The sequence below is a fragment of the Rhagoletis pomonella genome, unplaced genomic scaffold (genome assembly GCF_013731165.1).
Source record: "Rhagoletis pomonella isolate Grant_MI unplaced genomic scaffold, Rhpom_1.0 Rhpom_scaffold_00002, whole genome shotgun sequence".
NCBI lineage: Eukaryota > Metazoa > Arthropoda > Insecta > Diptera > Tephritidae > Rhagoletis > Rhagoletis pomonella.
Window position 1 is genome coordinate 26,030,221 of NW_023458556.1, and position 23,364 is coordinate 26,053,584.

The window sequence follows — 23,364 nt, forward strand, 5'->3', positions numbered from 1 at the left end:
TAAAGATAAAGATAAAGATAAAGATAAAGATAAAGATAAAGATAAAGGTAAAGATAAATATAACGATAAAGACAGGGAGAGAGAAAAATATGATGTAAAGATAGATATAAATATAAATATATATATAGATATAGATATATAGATATAGATATAGATATAGATATAGATATAGATATAGATATATGTAGATATAGATATAAATATAGATATAGATATAGATATAGATATAGATATAGATATAGATAGATATAGATATAGACAGGGGCAGATAAAATTATAAGGAGACAAAGATAAAGATAAAACTGAAAATTAAGATATGTTATGTCATGATGTTATGTTGCCCACCTCACTTAAACACAATCGTTTTTACCTCATATCACCTGAACTCAACACACCTCACTTCACCTAATATACACGCTCGTCCAATATTTTCAAGAATATCAAATGTTTGATTTCAACCAAAAACCGAAAACTTTAATATTTATTTCGAACAATTTTTAATAAAAAAATTTCAAAATTTTTTTCTTTTCTTAAATATGGTAATACCGTTAACCAAAAACCGAAGCACCGTTTATAAAAGTAAATATTGGTTTCGAAAAATTTCCTACTTTTTTTCTTTTCTTAAATGGTAATACCGTGTTCTTTTTACAAAATATATATAGCGAAAGACATAAATTATCCATGTTTTTATATATATTTTTAGGGTTCTTATTGAATAAAAACAATTTTTAACAAAAAAAAAATGCCCAATTATTTTTCTTTTCTTAAATTTGCTAACACCATTATTTAAAAAGTATTGCATATAACATAAGTTATCCATGTTTTTATATATATTTTTTGGATGGTTATTGTCTAAAACAAAAATTCAGTTTTTTTTTGTAATTCCCGAACCGTTGAACAATAGAAAAAATTCTTGAATATTGCGCTAAGTAAAGTAATTATGCAAAAAAATAAAAGTTTCCATGGACAAAAATTAAAACTTCCTTTGATTTTTTTTAAATATTTTCCAACAGATTAATAAAATGTAATCATTTAAAAAGAGATTACTACCGAAATAGAGAAAATTGGGGCATATTTAAATTCTTGTCGTTTTCCTCTTTTCAATGGAATGACCCTAATAATAATAAGTGAGCATCAGATCAAGGTGCAGGGATGCTGTCGAGAGTACTAACTTTATTTTGAGCCTAAGGAAGGTCCTATCACAATTTGCTTTTTTGCCAGAGCTTCTCAAATATTGCAAAAACGCGATTTTTTGACACTTTGACCTCGTTTTTCTCCAAATCTAGAGCTAATGAAAACTTTATACGATTACGAATTCGTAATCAGCATAAAAAAGTCGATCAAAAATGGTTTTAACATTTGCCGTAACAAAGTTTGTCATCCATTTTTGTTGGCCTGTGTTATCATATTGCCAATGTCAACTTCAAAGAATTTTTATAAGGGCGCACTAAACATATTTATCTTTATATGTATGTACGTAAACAACAGTCAATACATACACACATACAAACAAATGCGACAATTTGCGTCATTGCAAAATCGCGTTTTTTCTATAGCGCTGACGCTAAGCTATTCGAATTTGTTGGATAAAAACATGTCGAAAATAAATAAAATAGTATTCCATTTATTTACTTGTACATATGTATATGTATATAAATGGCTGAGTAAGCAGAAAAAAATTATAATAATGATCGAATGTAGGCAAGGAAATGCAGTAAATTGTGCTAGAAAATTCAATTTGATGGCACATCATGAAACAGGCTAATAAACATTCAAATCTTGAAAAGAAAATTGAAATATGTAGATATACTTAAATACATTTTTAAATAAAATCAAACAATTACGCATGTATGTATGTATGTATGCCTTCAATGCCTTCAGTTTTGTATAAATAACCAGATCCCAACGCGAAATTGTATTTAAATGAAAGCCTAAAAATATATACATACATATGTACCAAAACAAGTAAAAATAATTACTCATGTTCAAATACTTGCGTATATAACGTATACGTCCCGTAGCACCATATGCAGTCATCTAACACTCTTACACTCTTAAAACTTCACAGATATGTTTTATTTGAGGCCAACGTTGTCCATTGGTTCTAATATGAACATTCTATTTGAAAACTTCCAAAGTTATTAAAAAACAATAATTATGATTTTTTCGAGTGGCAATGCAAAATTAGTAATTTCAGTACCTTTTCGCCTCAATAAACGTTTTAAGGCTAAAATTGTTCAAATACTTGATTTATTTTCTATTGTAATTGTTTCTGGAACTATATTGATTGAAAAAAAAAATCCGAAGTGTCCTAGCGTTTTTTTTTCTGCCGAAGAAGGGAATGGCACTAAAAAAAACGACTCGTGATATTTGCTCATATATATCTGTGTTCATATGGAAAAGTAGCTTATGTCGAAAGGCTGGCTTTAGTATAAATCGGCATTCGCAGCATACTCACTGGCGCTGAGCCGTTGAAGAACTTTTGGCAAATAAACGTGCAAAAAGTAGTTCCGATACTAGCAAGTCAATATTCTTATTAAGTCTCATCAAAGATCGTTTAAAGAATATAGGGAATGCCGCATTATACTAAAGCCATCCTTTCGAAATAAGCTACTTTTCCATATGAACACAGATATATAGGGTGTTAGCAACTGCTGGGAATTTACATACCCTTCAGGGTGCATTGTATTGAAATACATATTTAAATTTGAAAAGGTAGGAAAATAAATACATATATATTTTTTTTAACTTGCGCTTGTTTTACTAGAATTTAAAAACCAATCTATCTGCGTACACAAAATTTTTCCAAAAATTCTGATTAAAATGTTCAAAATTTAGACGAAATTTTGTAAGTTCTATAAAGTTTGAAAGCTTCACTTACGTAGCTTCGATTAAAGCATGAACCATATTTTTATAAAAGAAAATAACAAAAAAATTTTAACTTGAAAAATATTGCAAATATTAAACAAACGTACATATGTATGTACGTAGTAAGAGCGTCCGAAGGCCAACATTTAGGCGCCCTAAATTAGCTATAGATGCTATGTATGTTGTATTGTGGAACGATTTTCCGTCATCTCTTGTCATATTTGGTTTGGAAACAAACCGGTTTCGGCGTTGTGCCATCTTCAGGGTCATCTTTCGTATTTACGAAAATAATTTTAATTGTGTTTAATGGGTGACAATGGCGGCTAAACTTATCTAAATACATTTTATGATCCAAATCCTACTTTCGTACTGAAAAAAGTGTATACGCGTAGAATGTCCGTAACGCAGGAGGTGCCCATGCAAATTTTGAAAATCATGATACAATTCTACAATTTCGATGCTACATTGCATACATACATGCAATCGATTTTCGCACAAGTTGTAGCTTTCGTCGCTGCAGTATTCACCTAATATATTTGGCTAAACCCATCTAAACTACACAACTAAAAGTCGGCGACAAAGTGCAGCGACACAACAGCATTGCGTAACACTGAGGATGCAGCGAAGTTAAAAGGAAGATTGCATTGGAGAGAAGGTGCTGGCTGACAAGAGTCGGGAATCGGCGCATCGCGTACGACAGCTGAATATGAAACCGTTTTCCCGATTTTTGGTGGTTTGCGATGCCAGCTAGCAGCAGCAGTAAGAGTGACAGCAGCAGCAACACAGCTATAGAGAAAACAACACAGCAGTAATACCAATCGGCACGGTGGCAACAACGTAAAATCCATACGTCAAATAGCCGAAAATGCATAGATATGTATTTATGTATGTGGCATTGTAGCAACACAATAAATGGCCGAAGCAGCCGAAAATTATTCAAAAAGCGAACACATACATACACATGTACATTAGGGTGCAACACTCTCCATACAAAAAAAATCGGTACCGTCGTTTCATCGGAACTATAAAAATTTTTATGTAAATATTTCGGAAAATATTAAGATTAAAAACAAGAAATACTTTTAAAAAGTACGAGTACTTTTTCCAACAAAAAACCCTCAGATGAAGAGTTTAAGCTTAAACGGTCTGCATAAAAATGTTAAAAAATTTTATAAACGTAATCAAAATGAGATATTTGCAGATATGTATTTTTAAATCGGTCTGGCTCATGTACAGTGACTCAAACAAATGACCAAGTGTTGATTTTTTTTTTTAATATTCGTACTGGTTTTCGAGCTAATTTATTTTTTTTGTTACTTTTCTATAAAAATACCGTCCATGCTCTACCCAAAACCATATAAATCACAGTTTCAAACTTTCTACAAAATTTAACAACAAATTTTCATAAAAAATTTTAACTTTTTAATCTGAATGTTTATAACATTTTTGGGTATGTAGTTTTGTAGTCCATAAAATTTTAGTCTAATGAAATGCTAGTGGGAAACGGCTAAAAAATCCCGTTGAATTTTAAGATTTTAGCTCAAAACATTACGAATATTTAAAAAAAAATCAACACTTTTCTTTGAGTAACTGTAAATCTTAATATCTTTCTGAAATATTTTGACGAAAGTCTTTAATATAATAAATTTTATAATTGCGGTGCAACTTTTTTTGGTGAGGCACCCTAATGTAAATTCATACATATGTACGTAAATGAGCGATATATCCATATGATGTATTTACGTACATTAGACTGTCCCAAAAACCAAAGTCGTTTTTTACGCATACCCTCTTATTTTATTGGTTTTGTCTTAAAAACTATCCGAATAAAATTTCATGCGATTTGGACCACGGCAAAACGTACAGTGTTTTGTTAAGTTACACATTTAATTTCTATATTCGCTACGGTATTAGGGCATAATATTTAGTAAATCAGCGTTTTTCGTTTTTTACTTGGTAGTCAGGTTTTTTCAAAGGACCATAAATTATAATGCATTCCCAAAAGTTTAGACAAAATGTGGATATATGGAAATCAATTAAAATAAAAATTCAAACCAAGATTAACTATAACTTTTGTTTTCAATTATACTATTGGCACATGTCAAAAATGTTCTTTAAACATATTTTACTTCGATATTTTCAATTTCTAATGCATTTTGAAAAATCTTAGTTTAATTTAAATCCTATAAATATATATATATATATGTATAATGAAGGATAAAAATTGCAAATGGTACTTTCCTTTAATTATTATTTCCGATGTTCTTGGAGAAATCCTGCGTGTTTACTAGAAATGCCTTGAAATATGGGAAACGTATCGAATTTTTCGCATTTCCAAAGTTCTCATGGACGACTAATTCAACTTATTAACTAAAAGTCGCCATGGGTTATCCTTATCCTACGACCATAAAACAGATGTGCTGTTTCGGCTAAAAAGCACAAATATAGAGGGCATGCATATCAAAATTTTGCAAACAAATTTTTTCAATACATTCTTGGGACAGTCTAAAGTACATACATATATGCAAGTAGGTATGTGTATGTGCTTGTGTTTAATATTTGTAGCTTAATATGAAGGCTTAGCTACAAAAACATACATATGTGTTTAGGGAGACTGAGTATACCTCCCTAACCCTGTTGGAACTTCGTTTTGTAGTAAGAAATGTGTATGCACACACATTTGTACATACATATGTGAGACTCATGTAATTAACTAGATTAAACAAACGCAAAACTTTAAATAAGTCAAGTTTAAAGGTTTAAGTCAAAATTTTTTTCTTCTTTGGAGCAAACTCGATATATGTATGTCTAAATAATACTAAAATTTGATAACCTCAATTATATGAGAGTCAACTTCTACTATGCGTGTGGATGCAGCCTAACTGGAACCCCCATTTACCACTCGGCAATGACAGCGATTCAATATACGGGGCGTATGAGTAACACCGCCATCATTGGACCAGCAACCGCGCGCACACACACACACACACACACACAACTAACGCACCAGCGTCGCACACACAAACAAACTTTGCCCGTCATAGCGAGTAAGTTGCGTGCACTTTTTTCTTATATCCATGTACCCACGCACGCTGTCGCGGGACTTTGAGAGCTCTACCTTTGTCGGATGCGGCAGCATGGCGTGCAACTACTACTTACTACCCAACTACATACAGAAGTATTCTCCATTGGATACATACAACTTCTGACAGCAACGCGTTTATTAGAGATCCCTGCTGCCAGCATCGTTGTCGGGCGTCAATCTTGCGCTTATTGCAGAGAAACTTACTCGTAGGGGCTTTTAGGCGAAACTATTCGGCTGCTGCTGTTGCTGCCGCCACTGCGGCTCCTTCTCCACTTTTCAGCTTGCTGCAGCGCTTGGCGACGCACTAACGAATGACTAGCAACGAATAGTTTTAGCCGCTGCCTTGCATTTGGCGAGGAAGCCTGAGAACTGAGTGATTTTAGTGTTGCGTTAGATTCTACTTATTAGAAAGTACATACATACGCACATACATATGTATGTATCAACGAGTTTATATGCAGCGGAAGGGATGCAGTTGTGGCAGCGATTGCGTTTGCGACAGGTAAACGACAAGCCGACCGACCGACAGAAATTCGGTTGCTGAATAGCCTGTTTACATATTTGTGATTGTAGGTTTGTTATATAGCGGTACTGCATGTATGTATGTTTGTAAGCTATCTTTGCATGTGTGCCACTGTATGTATGTATGTACGCATATAGTTAGTTCATTTGCTTTAGTTGGTTAGCTATTTGGCTGTTTAGCTGCTGATGAGTCGCGGCTGCCTTGTTTGTACATACATATGTATGTATGCAGGAATATGTGTAGCTTTGCTACAAAAATCAATAAACCAAGCGCTACTACAGTATGCCTGTCCAGAAGGCTCCATCTACAGCTTGGAGTAGGTAGGCATGTACATATACATATAGCATGCCTGTGGGTGAGGTGGAACGGTGGCAGCGGATTGCGTGTAAGCAGGCAACAACAGCCAACCAGCTAGCTAACCAACCACTAAATAGGATATGAATCTATTTTCTCGACAAAATTCGTGTCATGCTCTCTGTTCGTAACGATTCCTTTTCGCAAGCACGACGATGTATACTTAAAAAGTTTTTGAATACTTTTTTTTATGCCAACAAATAATTAAATTTTCATTGCTGTCGAACTTAAAAGCTATGTAATTTATATGAACTTTTGGTTTAATGGCACTTGAGCTTAACTGGGTATGTAAACTGTCTTTGGATTTATGTAGGTAAATAAAAATGAGAAATCATCAATTTTCAATTTTTAAGTTTGCATCAACTTTAATATGCAGGTATGTATTACTAACTTTCGATTGAGTGTAATATGGTCAAGAAGAAGGCGCTACCGATTGGAGACTACATATATCTCTAGGCTACACGAAATTGGGGAGAATACCTAGACAAGGACCATTATTTATTGTTTTACTTTAATAAAGTATGATTTAATCGCAAACTTACAAAAACTCTCTTAGATTTTTTCAACGAATTACATCAAAACTTTTCTCCAGCTTTTGCTGAAAGGTAAATAGAAGGTCTATGATCATTTTTAAATCATAATGTCAGAAATTACAAATCTTGATTTGTGTCACCGTTGGAGTAGGTGAGTGATATGTACACTAGCAGGCAGATAATTGCCTTTAGAAAGTGTTCGAAATTTTTTTTTATATGGGAGGAAATTGGCAACATCGCCAGCAAAAAAAAATAAATCTAAAAAATCAACGAGGTTTTCGAGCTACTTGAAACTTGCAGAATATTATACTCAAATTGAATGCGCTATAAATATGATAAAGTTGCATACCCAAATTTTTTTTTTTTAGAAATTCGGTTTAAAAGTTTGAAACTTTCAGTTCGTACCTGTTTTGATTTATGGAATAATCCGGAATTTTCATCGAACAAAGCGGTTTTTTTTTCATTTCATAAAATTCTTGGCTTCTCCTTAAAAATTTCGAGTTTTTCGAAGTTTTCAAGGTTATTTGAGGATGAATAGTATATGTATATCATATTTGATTGCAATAAATTATTGTTTAGCGCTTACTAACACATTTTGTACGTGTTATGCTTTACTCCACTTCCGAAAAAGCTTTTTATGGCAGAAGTATACTCAGAAGTTTGCCAATTCCTGCCGAGGGGGCGACAGCAATCTGCAAAGCTTTTTTTTATGCGCTGGGACTAGAAATTGAACCATAAGCCTTTTCAGTGGCATTAAACACATCTAAGCCCTACTCAAATCCGAAACAGTGTGAGGAAATGCAATAATTTAATGTTAAAATAAGACCGAACTTAAATTTTTCACTGATTTTTATTTGTTTTACTTTTGTCCAAAAATACTTTTCTAATAAAACGGCCGCAAGCTCAATAAAAATTATTTAATAAAAAAAAGACTTAACTTTTTTTGCTTTGCTGCTTGTTCTAAACAATAGCTATCTTTACTTGTAATAATTTTATTGTAATTTTTGGTCATGACTCCATACCATCAAAAGCATTTTTACTATATGAAAGCTATATAAAATCAATCCGGTTAAATAATATTCGGTTTTTTCGTAATTTCAAAATCGGGAACCGTTTTTTTCAAATTGGAACTTTTCTAATAACTCATAAACCGGTTTTGGAAAAAGCCGAACACTAATACTTAAACATATATTTAGACGAAAAAGACGAGTTACGAGTATCATTCTTACTTTAGCGAGAAGGGTCGAGCTTTTCAAAGAAATATTTAATTATTTTTTTTCGCAACTTTTTTTTACTCGTACCAATATCGACTGAGTTATGAATATGAAATGAAAACACGTACTTATCTAAACCATTGATTTCATAATCTAAAGCCATGAAGCACCAAGTCGATATGAGTTTTTTGTATTAAAATCTATGAATGCTTACATATAAGAAAAAGCTTACTCATAATGCACATAGGGTGGTCGGCAAATGCCTGTGAAAAAGTAAAGTCGAAATTTTATGCTATAACCCCCTAGGATTGTTCTATACCGAAATAATATACACCATTTTTTTTTTTTGTTTTTGAAATCAAAACATAAGGTGGCTCAAAGTTTTCCATGTACATATTTTATACATATGGGGAAAAACAACTTTTTGTAGATATGGTATAGAACTCTTGAAAATCGATATTTTCTCTTCCAAGAGATTCCCAATAATAATACCCAATTGCTTATTTAACCATTTTTTCACAGTAACTATGCAATAGGGGCCAATAATAAATCGTTATTATAAAAAAATTCTGATTTTCAAGAGCTCTATAATATTTCTAAGATTTCTAAGTTGTTTTTTCCCATATAAAATACATGGGAAACTTTGAAGGCATTGAGCGACCTCTAAATATTTTTTTTTCGGTATAGAACAATCCTAGGGGGTGAGAGCATTAAAATTCCGACTTTACTTCTTTTGGACCACCTTAATGTACACACATAAATATGTAGATATATATCTTCTAAGCGCATTTCTTGTATTCAATAATTTTTGTCAACATCAGCTAAACTCAAGCCAACCAATTAACTGCGGAAACAAAAAAGCAAAAAAAAAAATACTATATACTGTATACGTATAACAAAGGAGAAATAGAGGAAAAACAGCACTAAATTGCAAAAACATGCATACACACATTTTAGTTACTACTTAGATGGCCATATCTTGTGAGTGCTGCACGGAAGTGGTTATGGCGGTATTCTATTATAAAGTCCACAAGCCCAGCTAATGTTTGTTTATGACTGCAAAAATATAAAATTCTGTTGCTGATGACTCAACATTTTTATATAGACCAAAAGTTGGGCGCTCAACTGCATACATACATACGTTCTACGTACACATGGTAAGTGTTGTAATGGTATTTCGAAAATGCAACCTTGGGTTGTCATTGGTGTCCATATTTACATACAGTCATGGTTACGAATTTAGCACACTACAGTATGGAAACACTACCTATAAGCCTTTTCTTTCCTCAAACAGATTTCATTACTTTAATTAGTTGCTGATATTTTCCTCACATAAAATTCATTAACATGAAATTACTACTATTTAGTTGAAGCCGGACATGAATTTAGCACGTTTAGGTAGGAGTATATTAAACTTTAAACGAGAAATTCTTGTATAGTCAGCGTCAAAAATATGCATATCAGATCTAAAACAAATTAGTATGGGACTACCCTACTGTGTACCACATTTCCGATCCAAAAAAAAACGAAATTATCAAAATCGGTTCATGGGGTCCAAAGTTATGCGGTTAAACGTATATACATAAAAAAATATTCCGACTCTTCCTTTTTTGAAGTCGATTAAAAAAAACCACAATATTTTTGACGATCACTGTATGTATGGACGAAACACTTGATAGTATATAAAAAAAACTATTGGATAATAATTACACAGTCTCGAAGTATTGCTGTACGATGAAAAATTAACGGCGATAAATGTTCTGAATTTTCGTTTGCTTTTGTTTTCATAATTGAAAACTATGCAAATAAATCACGTTCCAAATTAAACTTCTTATAGATAATTTTAGAAATTAAGTTTTTTTTTGTATACTCACGCAGTACATATACATTTTGGTTTGATGTTATCCAGGTTTATAGCAACAAGAGTTGAATAATATTTCTTACCTAAACGATAAAAAAGAAAATATATGAATTAAATACGTATCTACATACATACATAGATCTAGTACATGTTACCCCGGGTCAAAGAAAAGTGCATCAGTTTAGTAAACCAGTGGTTTAAGCGCAGAAATTAAGGCTAGTAGGCAAATGGCTCAGAAAGTTGGTTGTCACTAGTGTCCGATCAAACTCGAATTTTTGGCCGAATCCGAACCCGAACCGGAACCGGCTTTTTTCTTCAAGTTCGGCCGAAACCGAACCGAACCCGAACTTTTTAGATTAAAAACTATATAGCTTGAAAAAATTAGTACTTTTATTCAGTGCAGTACACACCATATACCAAGCGAGATTACCTTCGAATAAATGTTCCAAACACCCCCATTATCTTTACGTTCGCAAAATTACTAAATCGCTTTAATCAATACAAAGCAATTCTGAAAATTTAACTTTCCTAAAGTTGCATCTGGCATTAAAACTTCGGGCAGGAAAAAAATTAAAACAAGAAAAAATAAAATTGCCATGAAAATAAAACAATAAAGTTAAGTTTCAGAAACTCTACAGATGCACTCAAATTAAAAAAAAAAAAAGAAAAATATAAAATAAAAATGTAAGTTGCAAAAATTTTCTTTACAACTTCGGTCAAATTAATCGGCCAATTTTTGCCGAAACCGAACCGAATCCGAGTCCGAGTCCGAACTTCATGACCGAACTGTTCCGTAACCGAACTCGAACACGAACCCGAACGCTCGGTTCGACACTAGTTGTAACCAAATCCGTTTATTTTTTGGAATTGGATTTTGGAAAGGCTATGTTCACAGGGCAGATTCCAAACTGCGAGGGAATTGAAAATAAGCCTAGAAGATACTCACACGATACAAATAACCACTTGCACTGTAGCCCAACGGATTTACAACTCTTCTGCGCTTAAACCCATGGCTTGCTACACGGAAGCGTTTTTTTTTTTTTGTTGGCATACATACATATCTGCAGACATTTGAAATAACAATGAATGTAATTTTAAAAATTTTCATACAAAAGATTTTATTTTATTATTAAAATTTTATTAAAATATCATCTTAAACCTAATTTTTGGTCAGTTAATACCAGCGACAGAAAATAATTGTTATTATGGATTATTGTATTTAGTATTAAGATCTTTATTGCAAAATCGTTACTTTTTTCCGTTCCGATGATTCATGTATTCCAACAAATCCCGATATTCGGTTAATATCCGTTCTCCTTTGTTAATCGGATATCCGGCACATATCCGTTAATTTTGCTCTCCGGATATGCGGATACTATTCGTTAATTTAGCTGCCCGGCATTCGGATAATATCCGTTCAATTTGATACCCGGATATTCGGATAGTATCCGTTCAATTTGATACCCGGATGTTCGGATAGTATCCGTTCAATTTGATATCCGGTTAATATCCGGATATCGAATTTTTTAATTACAAATTCGAATATCCGGATAGAACCAGCCAGCCAGCCCTAATCAAAAATAACAGAAAATTCGGTTATTCGAATATCTATTTAAAAATTCCGACTATCCGTATATAGGGAAGACCGCCATAACTCAACAACCAAAAAACGGGGTTAAAGTTTCATTTCCTGCGCTTGTTCCTGTTGTTTTGCCAAGTGCTACAACCGCCGAAGCAATCTTGGCTGAGCCTATTAAAGTCCTTTTTTTGCCGTGGTAACCGACTCCAAGCACTTCACCACCTCTTCCTCTGCAACCACCAGCGGGTAAAGATCATACAGCTCAGCATTCGAGTTTGTGCGGTATTCTCTGCTGCGCACCCGCGTGGGTTCGAAAATCTTTTCTCGAGCACTCCCTGCTCCGCCTAGTCGGATATTGTCATTGTCCATGCCACCGCGCCATACACCAGCACGGGCATGACGAGTGACCTTTTACGGTGTTAAGGAAGAACTTTACTTCTCAGTTACCTACTTAATCCAAAGTAGCAAGTGAATAGAGCAGAGCACACGTAAATTGCAGTCGTAAGGCAAGCCTTCATCCGCCCATACTCTGCATAAGTTACATGTAATTTATAAGCTCCTCGTCGCCGTATTTCAATTAGCTCAGCCGTCAGCGCTAGCAGCTTTATTGTTTTTCAGCCGTGAAATTGCATTTGGTGCATAGTTATGGGGCAACTCAACAGGTTGGAAGTGTTCCCTCCATAATTTTAGTACTTTCTGGACAGCGGCCATTAGATTGTCGTGTTATTAAGTCGTGGTAGTTTTTGGTAGAATTTTCGGGCGTTGTTCCCATTAGCCTGCTTCTTTAGCTCTTCTCACTCCCGTACTTAGGGGTCTCTCCCCTGCTTTTCTCTTCAGCTTCCTATATCGATCCCACCTATATCGCGCGTTGCTCCCGATCTCAAGTTGTGTGTGCCATATTTTTAGTCTAAAGCGGCGTAACATTCCTCGTCGTATCAATAGTTTTCCATAGTTTGAAAATATCTATCAGTGAGCAGGTGTGGGAGTCGAGTGGAGAATATTCTGACTGCCCGCTGTGATTGCAACTTTTTAGTTTTTCCAGGGGCATGGACGCAAGTACTCAGCGATAAAGCCTCTCTCCCACCACAAATCCAACACCGAATTCAAGCTCCTTTCCACGACAGCTGTAGTAGATTGTCGCAAGGCCGCACATATGCATTGCGCAATTCTTGGAGGGCAAAAAACCTGCTCATTAAGGGTCCGGAGACCCTCAAGTCAAGGTTCTTTGAAGATTTGCCGTTGTCTTCATCTGAAGAAGGGGTATAATTCGTCTCTTCATTAAATTAATTTTTTTTTACTTGTCGCAAAAGTAGAAATTCAGGAATTTTCTTAGGACACATTTATATAACGGCCCGCTTGCTCTAACACATACACTTACACATATACATACTTGCAGCCGCATATAATGATGAACTGACACTGCAGACTTCGGAATGTTCCCACTGAATCTCCCACTCAGCCCCCCTTCCCCTTTCTAATGGGGACCAAGCCACCGCACGAGTTGGTTACTACGAAAGGGGCTGAGTATGGTCGTGGAAGTGTAACTACAAGAACGAACATACCCAATAGCAATCCAGGATAACGAATAACTATAACATTATCTCAAGGCAACCTCCCTTAGGGCACGAAATATGTGCATTAGGGTGGTCCTTAAAAATCAAATGAGCGGGTTTTTTTTCAGTCTCACCACTTCAATCGGTAATACCACGGTCACAGATATCACATACAAATTTTGGTGCCGATTGGAGTCGGTTAAGACGTCTTCATAGGGTAATCTGAATTTTGACCCCTGTGCGCCACGCCTTAACCGTCTCCAATCGGGGACAAAATTTATATGTGATATCTTCGACTATAGTAGCATCGACGTAGGGGTTGAGGCTTAAGAAATTTGATATGAAAATATGCTTCCTACATTTAATGACAACCCTAATGCTTGAACGAGTATATTGTTTAGCAACCTAAGCCAGTTGTTTACATACATATGCAACTTTACCCTCGTTTCAACGACATCGGCTTAAAGCTCAATATTACAATGAAAAGTATACAAATTAATATATGCAGCGGCGAAGGGGTTTCATATTGGGATGGAGAGTGTTAAAAAAACCGAAAGTCGAGAGTTAACCATACTTCCAATATATCGGTGTTGTTGCTCCGCTCTTAATACAGTTTGCCTATGACCATACGAGTGGTAAGCATACTGCACAAAAAAAAAAAACAAACGAGAGCGAAAAATAATATTTGATGGTATGAAAAAAATATCAACAACAAGCAACTGCACCTAAACGAACCGCAACGGGCCAAAATGCTTGACAGACGAGCTTGATAACATTTTACTTTATTTCTGCGCCATTGCGAAAATAAGTAAAACACATAAACGAAAAATGCAAGCAAAAATAGAGCAAACAAAGAATAGCACAAGCAAGCGGAATAAAAAGTATGGTAGAAAAGAGAGGAATTTTTGAGGTTAAAGAGAGGAGTTAAATAAGTACAGCCCGCCCGTTAGTCAGTCAGGCGAAAATTTATGGTGTCTACGAAAAATTCACATGACGTCCCACACTAATATGTATGTTGATAACAACTACAAACACAACATAAAAGAAATCACACATACATATGTACATACATAGGCAAAAGCAATAAGAATACCAGCTGTGTTTGCGAGACAAGGTGGCAAGAGCCGAATGCAGTTGCAGCAAAGAAAATTTAGAAAAATCTACAAAAGCATCATAAAATGTATTAAAATGTACTACATACATATGTGTATATATCTGAAGCATGTAACAGCAAAAGTAATGCCACCATCAGCATCAACGCCCACGCCCACGCCCGCCATAGAAATTAGCACCTACAAACAAACATATTGTACATTAGACCGTACCACCCTACAAACAAACAAAACAAAGCGCCCGTACATCCTTGAGAAAGAAAGTTTGAAAGGCAATTTTGAAAAAAAAAAAATTATTTTGCCGAACCTAGACGTTGCCCTTTTACAATTTTCGGTGACACCTACATTCGGAAGTATTTGTTTTTTTTTTTCATTGTAGTTCTACTGGAATAATCGTTCCATAGCAAAAGTTTAATGATTTTTGGTAAGCTTTAATTTACTCACATTAGGGTGGTACGTTAGTATAATAAGAACTTAGCCCACCAGAGCACTATAACGGAGTGCTTGAGGCCAATCAACTTTGTAATAAAAATATTTTCTCGTCGTGAAAAGAACCTTTGATATACTTTAAGAACAGACTGTAAATGCCGAAGATATGAAGAATGTAAAAAATTCGATACCAACGTTCGGCAAAAAAAAAATAAAATAAAATTGCCTTCTAATCGAAGTACTTAGCAAAAGTTATTTTGAGTGAACTTTAATTTATTGAATTTATTCAATAAATTTTGAAACAAAAAAAATTGCCTGCCACATACTTTAAGATCCAACTGCAAATGCCAAAGATATGCATGTATAAGGAAAAATGCTTTTGCTCTTTTTTGCCGCCTACGTTCGGACAGAAACAAAAAAATCCCTTCGAAATTGCCTTGCAAAAATACTATAGACTCAGTGGTGTAGAGCGAACTTTTTTTCCGGTACGGTCTAATGTACAACTACTTCTGCCTCCTTCCGTTATTGGCTGTTAGCTCTACAGAAATACAATTCACCGCTCTAAATGGATTTTATGTATAGATACCAAAATTTCCGCCCAGCCATAATAACGAAATGGAAACCAAGTCACAATATTTAATAAAAAAAAACACCAACAAATCGCAAACTTATTCATGTCTAGCTTGAATATACATACTTACTTTATTCACCACAAAATATGCAGGCGCATGTGTTTGTATGAATGTGCAAATGTATGTATGTATGGGTCTTTGCTTGGGTGTGATTGCTTGGAAGGGAATGTACATACATATGTAGGAAGCAAAAATCGGCAGGCAAATATATTAAAATGTTGAATAAGAAAGAATTATACACACCACAAAAAAAAATAAAAATTGTAAAAATCGATGGCTGATCAGGTTTTGCTGCAGAGGAGCTGCGCGGTGAAGTAGACGTGTGAACTTACACCAGCAGCAATAAGAACTACAATCAAAGTGAACAAGAACGAGCAAACTTAAAGAAGAAAAAAAAAGTCGAAACGACAACAACAGCAAAGTAAACGAAAATTCGCTGCCATTCAGGGAAAGCGCTAAAGCAGTAACATTAACAAAATACATAATACTAATAAAAAGGAAACAAACCGGAGGACAAACACAAAGCACAAACTGTGAAAGAGCAAAAGCAATGATATCTACAACAAATCAAGGCGACCCATAAGCACATGTTTCTGCATACACTCAGGTATGTGGGTATGAATGTATAATCATGAGTGTTGTATTTGGGTAGAACTCAACAACCCAACACCCCCAACCCAGCCTAAGTCCAGCAGAAAACAAGCAAAGATGTATAAGTTCGGGCGAAACCTAACTGTTCTATACCCGGCGCACGTATTAGATATAATTTTGTGACCTTTTCTGTAAACTAAATGATAAGCAAAAGTGTTCATTCGCTATTTCAAACAGTATCGGTAATGTGTTATATCAGACTTATTGTAATAAGTGGGCCAAGTTTGGTGGATGTAGTCATAAGTGGGCAGTGCCACGCCCATTATCTAAAAATGTATAATTACCTTGTTTCTTGTTAAGAAATCGTTGTAAGTATTAACTAAGAGTAAATTAGCGTCCTTAGTTATTGAAATATCGTTATATGGGAAATGGACGTAATTTTAGTCCGGTTTTTTTTCGTGCCGAGTTTGATAGAAATTGATAAATCAGTTATTGAGAGTGGGCAGTGCCACGCCCATTTTCCAAAAATTGTCAACAGATTTCTTAGTTTCACTCTATGCAATGTTCGTACTGAGTTTGATGAGGATTTGTAAGCGGCCACTGAAATACAGCATATCATCGTAGATAGGCAGGACAACGCCTATTTTCCAAAAATTTCATAATTGTCTTATTTTATGCCAAAATTCTACTTCCCATACGATTTTCTAAGTTTTTGGATTTTTCGAAAAAGCCGTTATATGAGACATGACATGGCTACCAACACACCTTGGGTAACCCCTATACCAAATTTCGTTCAGATATCTCAATATTTGCTTGAGTTATCGTGTACAGTAACAGGCGGACGGGCTGACAGGCATGACTTAATCGATTTGTCTCTTTATTTCAAGCAATTTGGTATATATATGGCTGCATTTCTTTATTCATTCTGAACGTTTGGAATAAACTTTTTTGTTTACTTATTCTTTAGAATGTTCCTGATGATATGTTAACGTATATTTCAAACGCATTCTGTTTATTCCGGCTGTGAAATGGGATTATCCGGAATGTATAAAGAAACGCAGCCATATGTCTATATATAGCCCGATTCCTTTAGGCTGCTACAAACAACCGTTATGCGAACAAAGTTATAATACCTTGTGCACAAGTGCGCTCGGGTATTAAAAACAAAAATCAACCATCCAGCCAGTTTGTCGGTAAGTGAGTCAGCCAGCTAGCTACGGGTACATAAACCAGCTGTGGCATTATTGGTGAGATAAGGTATACAACAACCATACCAAAAATACGACGCTCATTTAAACTCGTCCTCGTCTCGGTGGTACAAATATAATAAACCAAAGAGCAACAGCGTAACAAAAATATGTAAAGTGACATGAAACCACACCAACAAAGGCAGGCGACGATGAGAATAAATGCAAGCAAAAACGACAGGAATATTATAAAATTACACAAGTAATATAGCCGTCGCTGAGTATAAACACGCGCGAATATACAGACATACGAGGTGTATGTTTGCAACGAATTTAACACGAGCACCACCAACCGGATGAAATATTCACACGAACAAGCTTTGTTACCAACCATTGCCATCGTCATAGCCGACGTCCTCGTTTGCGTCCTTGCCACTACTATTGCGCATTGCTCTCCTCCCACCAAATGCTTTCAAAGTCTAGCAGAATTCCTAAGGCGCAGTCGGCAAAATGCGTGCCACCGAATGCATCATTAAAGGCAGAGTTGCCAAATGACAAGAAATATAGTGATTTGAGTCAAAACGAAAAGGTTGGCCTATGCGCACACGAAATTTAAAAGCAATGTCATACGTGAAGAGTTTCTTTTTTTTTTCAAATTGAGAAATTGAGGCAGAGGCGGCCGCCCCTCTTGCAGAAAGCGTGAAACACAGTCGAGCGTGAGGCGAAGCCACTCGAGTGAAACTGGAACGAAATCAAAGCGATTACCAGAAACAGAGCCAGATGGCGCGCAGGATGAAGAAGAAGAGTTCAGAAGCCATCGGTGGCTACACAATATATGAAGGAGTCAAAAGGATTGATGACTAAGTTGATATGGCAAAAACAGACACACACACACGCAAAGGCTTATGGCAACTCTGGTTATTAACAAAAACGGAAAGCAATGAGCTTGTCATTGTCGGGTCGTCGTCGGCATCGCTTAGTCGATGCCACACTTGTCAGTCCATTTGCCAGTATGCCCGCCCATTCGACGATAAGTTCGTACCATCAACGATTCCGTCTGTCATGAGAAGTATCAGTTTGCTTACGATTTAACCAAATTCGCACAATTCAACTGCGCTGTTCGTTTTTCATGACGCTCCTTTTTGCGGGCACCGACGCGTGCAATAATTTACATATAAACGAGTACAAGTAGAAAGAAATGACGGCAGGACTGAGGCTGAAATGACGGTGGGAAGCGAACAAAGCTATCCGAAGGACACTCAATGAAGTTAAGTAAAGAGAGGCGAGATGGAAGGTTGAACATGTCTCACTTGGGAATTCGGCTGATATAACTTTAAGAATACAGCAAATTGGGCTGAGGTTTGTGGGGAAATTTTAAAGTTGAGTTGGTTTTCTTGAGCTCATTTAAGACAAAACATTGCTTTAGGCGCTTAATGCAATAATTATTTTATCATCTAAGTTACGAATTTCACCGCCGGTAACTTTCAACGCAAACTTTAGCTAAAAGATTAGCTCATTATAAGTAATTTGAAAGTTTAACTGAAAAAAAAAAATGTATTATCAATTCAACTGCCTTACCGATTGCTTGTAGATACTCACATTCGTGACTAATTTCGAGAACAAGACGGCAGCCGATGACGACAAAATTAAATCATTTTCTTGCACACATTTTGGGTTAGTCAACGTGTCCTTAACTTTAACCACAGTCTCACCCGTGAAACCGGAAGAGGCAAATGCCAAACAAGGAAGCGGCGGAAACAGAGAAAGGTGTCCTAACTTACTTAGTGTCATCGAAGGGATGCCAAGCCAACATTATCGTATTCACCACCCAACAATGCGTGCAATGCGGACAGCCACTACAGAAGTGCAAAACAGGGCACAAAAAGCAAAGGCAAAACAGAGTAATAGGTTAAAAGCAGTAGAAGTAAAATAAACTAAGAAATCTCATTTAAAGCGCATAAAAATGGAATAAATGCTCGTGTAAACGAAAGGAGAAAAAAATGGAGAGCAAAAAAAAAACGAAAATAAAGCCAAGGAGCAATAGTATACCAGTCATACGTATGCACATTAGGATGCCGCGCCAAAAAAGGTGTTCTTCTACTGGAATTATAAAATGTATTATTTTAAAGACGAGCGCCGAAATATTTCGGAAAAAACTAAGATTTATGTGAGCTAAATAAACTTTGGAGCTTTAACTCTTTAATCAACTGAGGTGATTTTTTGAAATATAATAATTTTATTTAAAAATAGATTTTCGGAGGCATTTTCCCAGCTAACGTAAATCCTAAAATTTTTCCGAAATATTTTGGTGGGTGTTACAATATAACAAATTCTATAATCGCGATGGAAAAATTATACCGATTTTTTTTTTTTTTTTTTTAGTATATAGTGATGCAACCTAATGTACAACTATACATACTTATAGAGTACGTAAAGAGCAGAGCAAGCGAAAAGGATTTATTTATTATTGCACTAACGTGACTGGCAAGTGTTGAGTTAAAGTCAGTTTAGCATATACATATGTATGTGTGTGTGTGTGTGTGTGTGCTAATGTGGACGAAGGTGTGGGTCGCAACTTGCGGTGGTAGCAAAAAGGATACAGAATACTATATCTATCAGCCAAGTGTAAACCAAAAACGACTGTGACGATGAGTACGAAATATAGCATTTTGTGGTTGGGCCGAAAAGCGTACAGAGAAAGGGTGGGCGGGGCGAAGACCAGGAAACGAAATATTTACACGTAAAATTGCTGAGAATATTATAAAACTTTTTCACTATACATACTTACTGCTTTACTTCTTTGAAACTGGAATACATATACGATTGTACATACAGACATTTGTACAGCTGCTGAGAACTGGAGTGCTGGCAGCAAAACAAAAAAAGCGAAACTCAGTTGGATTAACTGCGAGAAGTTGGAGAAGACAAGAGTGCTCAGCGCGATATGTTTCAGGGATACACAACAAATGAAAATGTAATGAGTGCAAAATGAGAACTGTTTGCTATAAACTTAACTCATTTAATTATCATGATTTTCAACTTCTGAACCATGTATACATATATGTATATGATACTGGAAATAATTATAACATTGTGGGATATCAGCTTATGTGATTCTATTTTTATTCAAAAAAAAATTTACAAAAATGAAATGCATCGAGGAATAATCACTTTAAACCAACTAACCAAGGTGAGGTTAGGTTGAAGTCGCTGCATGAGTTCAATGTAGGTGAGAGGCACATATAGGCGCGGTGGTCGCGTTGTATGTACCGTATGGGAGCTCGCATTCGATGCAATCCGTTCACTTATTTCTAAGTATAAGCAGTTGGTTAAGTTAGTAAAACGCGAGAGCTCATGAATGTCTGCTTCGCTTAGGTCCGCCAGACAGACAAAGAGGTGATGGTGAAATAGTGAGTGTCCTACTCTTTCAAACTCAATCAGAGCGGCAGCACATCTTCCCATCAAGCATCTCCCATCCCATCTGTTATAATTTCACTCACTTGCCTAAGTATGCGGATTCTAAAAAAATTAGTTCCTCGGATCTTTTCTTGTCGAAGCCAGATTTATTGGTTCGTCCTTTACGTGGACATCTTTCGACAATCTTTTATTTTCCTTCTCGAAAAAGTGTGCTTTAAGCCACACTAACAGATGATTCGAAAAGATTTTAGTATGTAGTTTTGTTTAGCCAATTTACCGTTGCTTTTTGGGAATTTTTTCACCTGGATGTTGCTCATTTTTGGCCACATAAAATTAAATTTTGTTCATGAATGGAGTACGAAACTACATACATATGTACATAAAACTTTTCTAAGAAATCGAATTGAAGAGTTGATAACTTCGATTTCACTTTTTTTCTACAAAACGCTGGGTTGCGTTTTAACATTTTTCTGACTAGTTCTACTGAAATAATCATAATACATGCTTCCTTGGCTAAAGTTTAAAGATATTTGGTGAGCTTTAATTTACTGACATTAGAGTGGTGGTAAGCTAGGGTGGTAGGAACCGAGATCCGGTGGGTAAGTACTAGAACGGAGTAAATGAGGTCAATTAACTTTGAAACAAAAAAAAAATATCGATATATGTATCATACTTTAAGATCCGACTGTGTTCGGTTGAAAAAATTGCAAACTTTAGACCCGGGTGTGTGCGTCGAACTTTTTTTTCTGGTACGGTCTAGATCAGAGATGGGCAAAGTGGCTCCCAGGAGCCTTTTACACTTAGGTGGTAGATGAAGGGTAAGAGCCAGCATGAAGGGGGAAGAAGACCGTATTAGAATTTCTTCTACTCCGACTCTCATTTAATTAAGATAAAGTTTAACTACGGTCATAAATTTAATAAAAACTAAGCTTTTTCAATACTTACATCTAAGCAGCATCGCTGGGCTTGGTTTATTCAAATTCAATGTTTTCACCTATGTATGTATGTATAATAATTTCATGCGTTTCTCTTCAAATACTTGTGTATGTACATATATTTACGCAACGCTTTATTTGATTGTTTATTTGTTTTTATAACTTTTTATATTAATTTTTCCCATTGCAGATATTCAAAACTCTCGCAAATTCAATGATGTTTTTCCACAATTGCCTTTAATACCAATCACATTAGTAGCAAGCCACTTGAGTTTTTCACTGCAACCAAGTCACAAAAAACACTTAAAAGTTTCTTCATTGGTGCACGCAGGCACACACACACACGCGGGCGACGACAGGAGTCCGAAGCGAAATACAAAAATGAATTTGCGTAGACACGAGGAGCAACAAAACGCGGCGGCGTCCACCAACTCGCGCACACAGCACTAACAAGTGACAGCAGGATAATAACGAAGAATGGACGCGGCGCACAACAGAGTCGACAAAAAGCAAGTCAAGCAGGCTGACTGACTAGCTGACAGGCAGGCAGGCACGGGCAACACGAATCTGCCACACCCAAAAAATATTCGCACAATTTTCGTACCATTTTTTTCTTTTTGTTTTTTGCTTTTCGTTTTCTTAATGGTTTTTGTTTTTGTTTTTGTTTTTTTTTGTTTGCCGCTTAAAATTTCGCTATTTATTGCTATTATTTTTTTCAGTTTTGTATAGAATTCTTTCGCTGTCTACTTGCTGCTGCTTGTTCTACTTCTTCCTTCCTCTTCGTATTTGCGTCTTTTTTTGTTGTACATATTACAATTATTATTATTACTGCGCGTTTCTGGCGTATATATTTTTGTCCTGCGATATCCTTCAGTGCTACTTGACGTTGCAACAACAACTGACTGCTGCAAATGCAAAGCCAACAACTGTGGGCGGACAAAGGTTCATAAAAAAGTGGTGGCGGCAAAAGTGATATGAGATACCGAGTAGGAGCAGCAAGGCGGGTGGGCGGTCGGGAGATTGGGCGCGAGTTAAAATGTGCAAACAGAAAAGGGATGACTAGAAGTGTCACAGAAGGGAAGAAGGGAGGTGAGAAGGTCGGGTATTTTTTTTTTGAAGGTAAGAGGAGTGTGGAGGTATGCAGGTTGGTGGTTGAGTGAGGGGTCTAGCAAGGCTCATAAATAAATGATATGTTAAAATGAAACCACGTAAAATTTTTGACAAGGCGAATATATTGCAGCACACACACACACACACACACATACGCTCGCCGTACTTGGCACGCATTTACATGAGTAGGTATGCATTTGTGTGCGCGGTTAAGTGCACAAGCGGACGTGAGGCGCATGCATGTGCCTGCCTGCGTCAGACGACCGACCGGCCAGCCAGGATATGCACACGGTGTCAAGCGAGAGGATAAGGCCTATGCAACGCAGAAGAAAAAATAAAATACCGTGAAGATCTTAGTGTTACACCTTTCTCTCACTCATC

The 23,364-nt window shown here is 35.9% G+C and overlaps 1 protein-coding gene and 1 long non-coding RNA gene across 2 annotated transcripts in view; one reads left to right on the forward strand and one right to left on the reverse strand.

Moving 5' to 3' along the window:
* Positions 1-21,952, reverse strand: part of LOC118733350 (serine/threonine-protein kinase tousled-like 2) — an 89,648-nt gene extending 67,696 nt beyond the window's left edge. Inside the window, exons 1-2 of the mRNA XM_036462717.1 lie at positions 21,884-21,952; positions 10,452-10,521 (exon numbers count right to left, since the gene is read on the reverse strand). Of these exons, the coding sequence (XP_036318610.1) occupies positions 10,452-10,466 (15 nt within the window). The 5' untranslated portion in view covers positions 10,467-10,521; positions 21,884-21,952. The remainder of the gene's footprint in view (positions 1-10,451; positions 10,522-21,883) is intronic.
* LOC118733364 lies at positions 17,657-19,728 on the forward strand. Its single transcript, XR_004992241.1, has 2 exons — positions 17,657-19,043; positions 19,113-19,728. It is a non-coding gene; the product is annotated as an uncharacterized LOC118733364 (long non-coding RNA).
* Positions 21,953-23,364: the final 1,412 nt, after the last annotated feature.